This window comes from Vicia villosa, unplaced genomic scaffold, assembly GCF_029867415.1.
Source record: "Vicia villosa cultivar HV-30 ecotype Madison, WI unplaced genomic scaffold, Vvil1.0 ctg.001165F_1_1, whole genome shotgun sequence".
Lineage (NCBI taxonomy): Eukaryota > Viridiplantae > Streptophyta > Magnoliopsida > Fabales > Fabaceae > Vicia > Vicia villosa.
In genome coordinates, this window is record NW_026705512.1 from 192,270 (window position 1) to 202,654 (window position 10,385).

The 10,385-nt window shown below is 34.9% G+C and overlaps 1 protein-coding gene across 1 annotated transcript; it reads left to right on the forward strand.

The window, feature by feature from the left end:
- Positions 1-2,853: 2,853 nt before the first annotated feature.
- On the forward strand, positions 2,854-10,048 carry LOC131633702 (probable metal-nicotianamine transporter YSL6). The gene is made up of 7 exons (XM_058904392.1): positions 2,854-3,391; positions 4,159-4,331; positions 4,990-5,087; positions 5,196-5,333; positions 7,899-8,088; positions 8,307-8,439; positions 8,763-10,048. The coding sequence occupies exons 1-7, from the start codon at positions 3,025-3,027 to the stop codon at positions 9,695-9,697; spliced, it is 2,034 nt and encodes a 677-aa protein (XP_058760375.1). The 5' UTR covers positions 2,854-3,024; the 3' UTR covers positions 9,698-10,048.
- Positions 10,049-10,385: the final 337 nt, after the last annotated feature.

Consider the following 10,385-nt stretch of genomic DNA (forward strand, 5'->3'; position numbering starts at 1 on the left):
AACACTAGCCAGTAGCCATGGAGTTCTCTGACTCGGTATCTACCAGTCATCTAGAAACCACTGTCATCGGAAATGTCTCTGGAGAAGTTGGGATCAACGTTCACCCACGCGTCGATGTTGAAGAGCAAAACATGCAAAACAACCAATAGGACCATGAAGATATGAGAGATACTTTCTTTCACTACGACATCATTTCTTGTTCATCTTGGTGGGTGCAATAACTACAAGATCATGGACTTGTTTTTCCTTATGATTCTTTTCATTGTAGCATTGTCCTTATGTGAGAGTTATATATCAGTTATACAATTTAAAATTTTCTGTTCATTTGATCTAACTATTAATCTTCTTGGTGATTTAAACCTGTTTGTTACATAATATATGGAAAAATAACATTTGGTAATATAAAGATCATATATTTATAAGGATTTTTAAAGGAACTGACTTTAATATTGCGTGCATATCAATTGTGATTTCAGGCTAAGATGTAAAATGTATGCCATAGGTGTTATTTGTCATGCTTTGAAAATTAAGGTAATTTATTTCTTTTATATTTGGTTGATACCACACACACATGACGTATTGAATTTATTTATTTATTTTTGGATGATACTGACGTCCATTTATAGAGTTGGATCATTTATAGAGTTGGATTTGATGATTTTATACAAGATACTATCTACATGTTATTGGGATCTTTTTTGGATGAATTTTGTTTGACTCTAGGGATTCTCTTTTCAGTTATTTACAGGGGGTTCCAAACCCCCGCAATCTGTCTATTTTTTTAATGTGGTCTTTCAGTGACATGACGTGCCACGTGGCATGCTACGTGAGCTTCCGTTAGACCAAATAGACCATTGTTTGAAGGAAAATTTTAGAAGGACTAAAATCGAAAGTTGGGATATTTATAGGGACCACAAACATATTTAACTCTAATGTTTATAGTTATTTAATACACTTCATAGTAGAAATTGAAGAATATTGTCTATTGAGACTATTTTTAAAATCATTAGTAAAAAATCTCTTCGTGAAGATGTTATCTATTTGGTCAAGTGAGAAAATATTTAAAATTCGCATTTTTCTGCATGCAACTTTCTTACACGGAGTGTATATCCATCTCATAGTGTTTAATATAGGATTTTCATAAAGGTACACATAGCTGGCGTTATAACAATAGACTAATGATGTTGATGCTTTTGAAACATGACAATGTGCTGCAGAAGTAAATTTTTAACCCAACATAATTCAGAAACTACATTAGCTACTTTGTGCATTCAACCTTCACGATAGCCTGTGATAATGTAGGTTGTCTTTTTGCTGACTAAAATATTAAATTATTACCATGATATACACAATAACTAAAAGTAGACTTTTGTTTGCCTAGGAATACATCTCAGACCGTGTCAGTGTAAGAGATGAGCTTATTGATGGAGGAGAGTGTTCCATGGTTGAACGAGAAATACGTAACACTGAGGAAATAAGCCCTTTCAGTGATGCAGAGATAGATTTTGGTGCGGCGCAGCGGGAAAGACATGCAAGGTTAACAATCCAACACGCAAGTCAATAAAATCGTAAAGAAGTATTTTGAGAGTGAAGTAAGATAATATTTGAAATGGCACGTCGTTGGGCTTATATATGGTAGACGGTTAAAACCATTTTCGTCTAACTCAATGTGAGATGCAGGGAATCAATTGATCAGATCCAACGACGAATAATGTCCTAGACATGGAGAACAAATGTATGGCTTTCATTGAGGTCCTACATGTTTGCTACATGGATATTCTATATTGAGTCTTACAATTGGACCTTCCTTTATGAGACTTTGGTCGGTCCAGAACAGTTGCCCTCAAGTCCTTGCTTATATTTGGTGAAGCGAGGATTGTCTTTGTTGGGTCGCTTTCTACTATTGTCGTGCTCTTTTTGGGCCAATTTCAGTTCGTGGAGGAGGAGAATATTGGTGATTAGGGGCAGGTGGCCATGTGAACATGTGCACAAATGCCTCTCTTGTAACCTCAACGTTTCGTAGGGCAAATTCAACACGTAGGCCTAGGTCTGATGGTAAAACCAACCTTTTTAGAGTTCTTAAATACTTAAGCAAATCGAGGTTCTATCAGGGTTATTGATAACACAAATACACTATCCCTTGTTTCTTGATGGAGATCGCATGGAAGGTAACTAAGCAATATAAATAGATTCTAGGGCGAACTTTCCTTTCTTCCTACTTTCATTGCTTGTAAAATAATATAAATTCCCTAGTTTCCCACTCTACTTTCAGTCATATTTCGTGATACAGTTTTTGTCATTTATTGTTTTAACATATATATATATATATATATATATATATATATATATATATATATATATATATATATATATATATATATATATATATATATATATATATATATATATATATAATAATCAACATAATTTTTCTCTTAAACTTGTTTATCATTTGCTAAGATTCTTGTGATGATAGTTTTGGAAGAATCTAAAAAAGACATTAGTACTAAAGAAAGAAAAAAGGTTTGTGGCCCCAACTTTGAGAAAATTACAAAGAGTTTTGTTTTTCCTATTTTACCCTTGACTAATCCATTTTTTTGGAAACAACTTTAAGCAAGAATGAAAGGCTTATACTTTTTCATTCAAATAATACTATTTTATATACAACTATTTTATTTGTATATAACTCAGAGAATCAAATATTATAAATAAATAAATAAATCAATTCATATTAATTAAAAAAAACTATTTTCACCATGATTAAAATTTCAATAAAAAAATTAATTAACAATAATTTGAGAGATCCAACCAACTCACTCACATGCAAAAACCAGTTAACCAATTAATAAACGTTATCTTCACAAATTCCGTCACGTTACCCAATAACTGAATTTTCTCAAAAATTCCGTCACGTTATTGTTATCCAATAACTGAATTTTCTCACAAATTCATTCCATCTCTCCCCATTTCCAAATCCCTAACTTTCCATTCACAATCTCAATTCTTCACCCCAAACCCATCACCATGGGTACCGAAACAACATCAATCGATCACATCACAGAACCCTTGATTCAAGAACCACAAACCACCGATTCAAAGAGTGAATTTTTATCCGAACCAGTTCCTGAATGGAGGGAACAGATCACGGTTAGAGGGTTGGTTGTGAGTGGTGTATTGGGGTGTTTGTTTTGTATTATAACTCATAAACTCAATCTCACGGTTGGGATTATTCCTTCGCTTAATGTTGCTGCTGGGTTGCTTGGGTTCTTCTTTGTGAAGACGTGGACTGGGTTGTTGACGAAGATTGGGGTTTTTACTAAGCCGTTTACTAGGCAGGAGAATACGGTTATTCAGACTTGTGTTGTTGCTTGCTATGGACTCGCTTTTAGTGGTAAAATTCTTGTCTTTTCTTTTCACTTTTTGAATCATTGGGTTCTTACTTGGGTTGAAATTTTAGATAGATTTGTTCGTGGGTATTATGTAAGATTGTAAGTGTTCTCTAAGCATGCATATCAAGATCCAACTCACTTAAACTTTTCAAGATGATTTTTTTTGTGTGCATGTTTGAGATTTGTCCGAAATGGTTCATGGTTTTATGGTTCAGCTTATAGTAGACTATTGATTTTTTTTTTGGATAAGAAAGTTTAGTTAAGTTGGATTCTGGTTTTATGGCTACTTATAGTAGACCATTGGATTTTTTTGGGATAAGAACGTTGAGGTGAGTTGGATTCCGGTTTTATGGTGCAGCTTATAGTAGACCATTGGATTTTTTTGGGGATAAGAAAGTTTAGGTGAGTTGGATTTCAGGTAGGCTTAGATGGAGTTGACCTCAAGCCCTTGCGGGTATGGGCCAACTCCTTGCCGACTGAATCAAGATCCGTTGGCTAGGCCATTGAGTTTAGAGAACGTTCTACAGCTTGCTGCTTTGTAAGATCGGCTGTAGAGGATGTAAGTACTAAGTAGGTAATTTGACGGTTATAAGGGTGGGTTGATCTTTAGATGTTCTGTTTTCTTTCAGGTGTTGTGTGCTGCATGAGCTTGGTGCTTCTGTGAAAAATATGTTACCTTGCTTGTGGTTAGGTTTTTGAAGATGAGGGGCTGGTAGAGTCTGTGGCTCCTCACTCAATTTAGTGTTACTGACTGTATTATTGTTGACAGGGGGGTTTGGTTCATCCTTGATCGCTATGGATCAAAGAACATATGAACTCATTGGCCCGGATTATCCTGGTAATAGAGCTGAAGATGTTAAAAACCCAGGCTTGGGATGGATGATCGGTTTCATGTTTGTTGTCAGTTTCCTTGGTCTTTTTAGTCTTGTGCCACTTCGTAAGGTAATCTTTCTAGTTCATTTTTAATACACAGGGTTTGTAAAATTTCTGTTTTTTCTTTGTTCCTTTTCTATTTATCAAAGTTAAGTTACTATTAAAAGTAGAGCTGGCAAAACGGGCCACCGGGCCCGCTTTGGACCGGCCCGTGGCGAGCTCGGTCTTTTGGCGGGTCGGGCCAAAAAAGCCCGGAATTTAAATGGGCTATAATTTTGTTGTCCAAACCCGGCCCTTTACATTACGGTTATTTGGGCCGGCCCGAATTATATTTAATATTATTTTTTAATTAAATTTTTTTAACTAATAAACTACAAACTAAAATTATGTGAGTTAAGAATTGTGTCTAAAGTGGATATGAATTTATATACTTACCATAGACTATGCAAATAATTAACTTTAACTTAATGAGCAAATTTTACAGTAAGTTTAATATTGGAACATTCATCAACATGATGTGCTTTAAATAAAAGCTATTTAACAGAACTGCAACAATAACTTCAAGTAATTTAAAGAAAATGAAATATAAAGAAACAATATGAATAAATGCTTTTGAACTTCTCCTCTATATACTATAGATGTAACCTCTTTTTTACTTCAATCTATTACATGTATGATATATCACTTCCCTTACCAATGCATTTAATCTCTTGTAATGCAATTTCAGGTTATGGTCTTGGATTATAAGCTTACATATCCCAGTGGAACAGCCACAGCAATGCTAATTAACAGTTTCCATACAAAATCTGGAGCAGAACTTGCAGGGTATACTAATTTGACCACTCAGAAGCTTTATGTGTATATTGTTTTTGTTACTATTTTTCTTTTCTTTATTTATTTATTATTACTTTTCTTGTTATGAGAATCTTCCAGGAACCAAGTTCGGCAACTTGGAAAATATTTAAGCATAAGTTTCTTCTGGAGCTGCTTTAAGTGGTTCTTCAGTGGGATCGGAGATTCGTGTGGATTTGACAATTTTCCTAGCTTTGGTTTGACACTATTCAAGAACACGTAAGACTCTTCTACTTTTGGCCTTCTCTTCCTTTATCTGAATTGAATTTAGACTTTGTTTGAATAAACACCTTAAACGCTTATAGTATAAGCACTTATCATACAAGTGCTTATATATAAGCAATACCTATAACAAAAGATATAACAAAATCAAACAGTTTTCTTATAAACTACAAGTTCTTTTCATAAGCGATCCTATATAGCTTATTGACATGTCATCCGTTTTTTTTAATAAGATCTTCCAAAAATTATCAATAAGTGCTTATGCCTTACTATAACTTACTACCCAAGTGCTTATATATAAGCAATACCTATAACAAAATATGACAAAGCCAAACTGTTTTATTAAATAAATAAAATCACTTATTCTCGTGGTGAACATCTCTCTGGACTTGGAAAATACTGAAACAACTTAAATTATGTTTATGAATTTTGATACCTTCCTAACTATTGGTGATATAACTCAACCCTTAACCACCACCATTATACAAACACGAGGGTTGAATTTCTTCGGTCACATGAATGTCCGTGATTCGTTGCATGTAGTGACATAGAGTGACTGATCAAAGTTGGATCTCATATCACAAGGAAGATAAAACTTTGTAGAGTGAGGTAGAGTGGCAGATCCAAATTGGGTTTTATATCAAGAGCAAGATAAAACTTCATATAAGGTTTGAATGTGGCCTGTGCTTGTCTTGAGTAGTTAATTGCCGGGCCAGTACAGGAACACAGTAGGTAGAGTTAGGAGAAAATAACAAAAAGCAGTTACCAAGTGATATTAAGCTTCATTATGCAATTCGGCATAGGCCAACTCAAATGCCGTTGTCGATTTCTAATGCAGTGGGTATGCTGCTTTTGGCCTTTTCTATTACTGCTTGGAACTGGTTAAAGTTTTACTAATCTCCCTCTGTTACAAGGTAACAGAGACCACAAGCACCGAATGACTGATATACATAATATAAGTGCTGTCCTATGTGCTGTCTGTTAAAAGTGCTTCATCGACTAGAGACATGACCCAGGTAGTGCTTATAAGTAGAGGTGTCAATTCAAGGGGCCAAAAAATTTGAGCCCTAGCCCATTTAATGAGGGGGCCTAAAAAAATTTGAGAATAACACGCCCTCAAATATATAGGCCCCAAAAATATAAGGCCCCAAAATTTAGAAAGGGGCCCAAGGCCCCAAATTAAAAATTAAAAATTTCTTTTAAAATAAGAATAAAATTTTAATTTTGAAAAATAATATTATAAAAATAAACAAGCTAACTTTAAACTTTTTTTTAGTTAGAACTAGATTCACAAGTATGCATAAATTTCAATAATTTACTATCACTTCTAAATCTAAATTTAAGCATTAAGCTGTACCTAGAGTGAAAAATGCTATATTATTTGGTGGCTTATTATCAGAAACAAGATACATGCAAATTACATTTGATCAACTAACTCCTACTATTATTAACTATTATTGGCATATAATAGTTCCCAAAGGTGGACCAAAGGCAGGATTGAGAAATATATTACTAATATATTTCATTCTTTAAATTAGTTAATCTTTAATAAATAAAAAAATAATCTTTAATCTCTCAAGTCCAGCTAGAAAATATTATGCAATTATATGTCATCTACCAAAATCAAATTAGAGCATTTAACCATAAGTATATCACATCATATTCACTTTAAAATACAACACAGGAAAATAAAGTTTAAACAAAATTCACAATTTGGGCTCAAATTGGGTTCAAAATAATGTTTGGGGTTCTACCATATTGGGCTCAATATTAATAGATTTAGGGTTCTATCATAAATATGGAATATGGAGGAACTTTGTTTAGGGATGAAGGATTAGTTTGTAAAACATAGACTTGTTACTGTTTCTGCATATGTAATCCTACTTTACAAATTACAAGAATAATAATCCATATTGGAGCTAGAAATGAAATTTTTGAAACAAAATAAGGCCCCCTCAATAGGGCCCAAAAATAACACATTAATTAAGGGGCCTAAAATTATGGGGCCTAAAATATTTCTCATTAACAAAGGGCTTAATAAAGTAGGGCTTTAGTGGGGCCAAAAAATAGGGACTTTGAAAAATTGGGCTTATTTGACAACTCTACTTATAAGGCTGTAAGCATAAATTCTACAATGATACTAAAGAGTCAGATTCATTGTTGGGAAAATATCTGTGCTATTCTACATGCATTTGTCCATGCTTAAGGTGTCGAGTTCTACATCGTGAGGGTGAGAGGCTGTATTGAGAGCCCCGCTTATGCTTACCCGATTCGCAGAAACTCACAGAATATAAAAGAAATGGATTAAAATGCACAAATACTGGAATGATAGTGTTATTTCTAAAAATGAAAGATAACTGCAAAAGGATGAATATCCTAATGCCCACAGAGGCAACGACTTCCCTGTCAGCCGCATCTTAAAAGGAACATTTCTTCATTAATACATCGTCAAATTTTGTAGTAGTGAAGTGAATGCATATTTATTCTTGACTGGTAGTGGTAAGTGCTATGTCTGGTCTGTAATTGGTTTCCAGGTATTAACACCGCAATATTTTCGTGCAGATTCTACTTTGACTTCAGTCCAACTTATGTTGGATGTGGTCTTATTTGCCCCCATATAGTGAATTGCTCTGCTTTTCTTGGAGCTATTGTTTCATGGGGCTTTCTGTGGCCTTTCGTCTCCAAGCATTCTGGGGACTGGTATCCAGCTGACCTTGGTAGCAATGATTTCAAAGGTCTTTATGGATACAAGGTATGGCTAAGCAAGTATACTTGCAGGATATCGGTTTATTATCTTTATGCCAACCCTACTTGTTGTGATCTATGCCTATGCCTGTAGTTATGCAGTAAGAACAGGCATAGATCTTTGGTAAAAATTCTAGCATTTTTTGCCTTTCCTCATTGGTTAGTTGATATATTTAAATGTGATTCTGCAGTAAGTATTTTACATCGTTATCATGTTTTGTGCAGGTATTTATATCTATTGCCATTATATTAGGAGACGGTCTTTACAATCTAGTTAAAATTATAGTGATAACCATTAGGGAGATGTGGAGGACAAGATCCAAACAGAACAGCCTTCCTGTTGTGACTGAGGTTCCTGGTGAGTAAAATCGAATACATTTCTAACTATTTCCTGTTGATAAGCATGGGCGGAGCCAAGGCCCAGCTAGCCCGGGCTCAACTCCTATTTTCTTTGTACTCCTCCCAATTTAATAGTCGATTTTTAGACAAAATCAGGGGCAAAATTAGTAAAAATAGTGTGAAAATTAAAACAAATGAATAATCAATGGTGTAAAGTTTTTGCCCAGACTGCCTAAAATTCCTGGCTCCGCCACTATAAGCATGATTTTTTCTCCTTTATTATTGTAATCTAATTCTGAACATAGAAGTTAATTTATTTTTCTTTCATATTCATATTCTCAGACAGCGATAGTTCTGAACTGCACTTAGAAGAAAAGAAAAGGGATGAAGTATTTTTGAAGGAAGGGATACCATCCTGGTTTGCAGCATCTGGATATGTAGGCTTGGCAGCGATATCCATCGTAACAATACCAGTTATTTTTCCTCCTCTCAAATGGTACTTAGTTCTATGTTCTTACATCCTTGCCCCCGCCCTTGCCTTTTGCAACTCTTACGGCACAGGGCTCACGGATTGGAGTCTTGCATCCACATACGGCAAGATTGGTCTTTTCATCGTTGCGGCAATAGTTGGCACAAACGGAGGGGTAATTGCAGGTATAGCGGCTTGTGCTACAATGATGTCCATTGTTGCAACCGCAGCTGATCTCATGCAAGATTTCAAGACAGGTTACCTCACCCTCTCGTCGGCAAAATCCATGTTTGTGAGCCAGTTGTTAGGAACAGCTATGGGATGTATAATTGCTCCCCTCACATTCTGGATGTTCTGGACTGCATTCGACATAGGATCACCTGATGGCCCGTACAAAGCACCATATGCAGTGATATTAAGGGAAATGGCCATTCTTGGCGTCGAGGGATTCTCAGAGCTTCCAAAATATTGCATGGAAATGTGCGGCGGTTTCTTTGCAGGGGCATTGGCTATTAATCTTATGAGGGACGTGGTTCCCAAGAAATACTCGCAGTACATTCCAATTCCAATGGCAATGGCAGTTCCTTTCTACATTGGTGCTTACTTTGCAGTTGATATGTTTATTGGAACTGTAATATTGTTTGTGTGGGAACAAGTGAATAGAAAAGATTCAGAAGATTATGCTGGAGCTGTTGCTTCTGGTTTGATTTGTGGTGATGGGATATGGACTATTCCTTCAGCAATTCTCTCTATTTTGAGGATTAATCCACCAATTTGCATGTACTTCGGACCTTCCGCAAGCAGCTGAGTTACAGAGAAACTTTCCTCACCTCACATGGTTTCAGAATCGGAAGTGTATCAGGATGACATGGTTTTTCTGGAAGCGTACAACACGAAAATTGCGTTCTTTTTATAACGTGTCTGGAACAAATTCCCTGGCTGAGTCAACTAATTTGAGGCTGTCTTCGAAACCTTGATGTCTGTTGGCGTTGTGTATGTAAATAAATCTAGATGTAAGGTTGAAGGGAGCATCCATATTTGGTTTCTTTATGTATCTCTTTGCAAAGGGTGCCTTCACTGTTGATTAGTTATATTACATTGATTTGATACTATGTATAAAATGTCTCTTATGATTTATTTATTATCTACTTTTTTTTTATTTTTTATATTAAGCTAAGTTCTTTTGGAGCACTAAATCTAATTTTACTCCCTTATATTTTATATTAATAACGTTTTATTTCATTGCACTCCACAAGTTAGATTAAGTTTAAAAAAATGGAGAAAGATTAAGTTTAAAAAAATGGAGAAGTAGATAGAATGGATTCCTTTATATTCCATTCCATCCATTACTTATCATTCTAAACAATAGAATCACATTATTTACCACTCTATTTCAGTCTATCATTCAAATATACCTTCACTTACCTTAGCAACCTTAGAATATCAGATTTTCATCATAAAGAACAACCTAATTTTTGAGACCTTGCATATAATAA

Coding starts and splice junctions, on each gene's coding strand:
- LOC131633702 (XM_058904392.1), top strand. CDS start 3,025: ATGGGTACCGAAACAACATCAATCGATCACATCACAGAACCCTTGATT. Junction 4,332..4,989: donor GTCTTGTGCCACTTCGTAAG/GTAATCTTTCTA, acceptor ATGCAATTTCAG/GTTATGGTCTTGGATTATAA. Junction 8,089..8,306: donor AAGGTCTTTATGGATACAAG/GTATGGCTAAGC, acceptor TGTTTTGTGCAG/GTATTTATATCTATTGCCAT.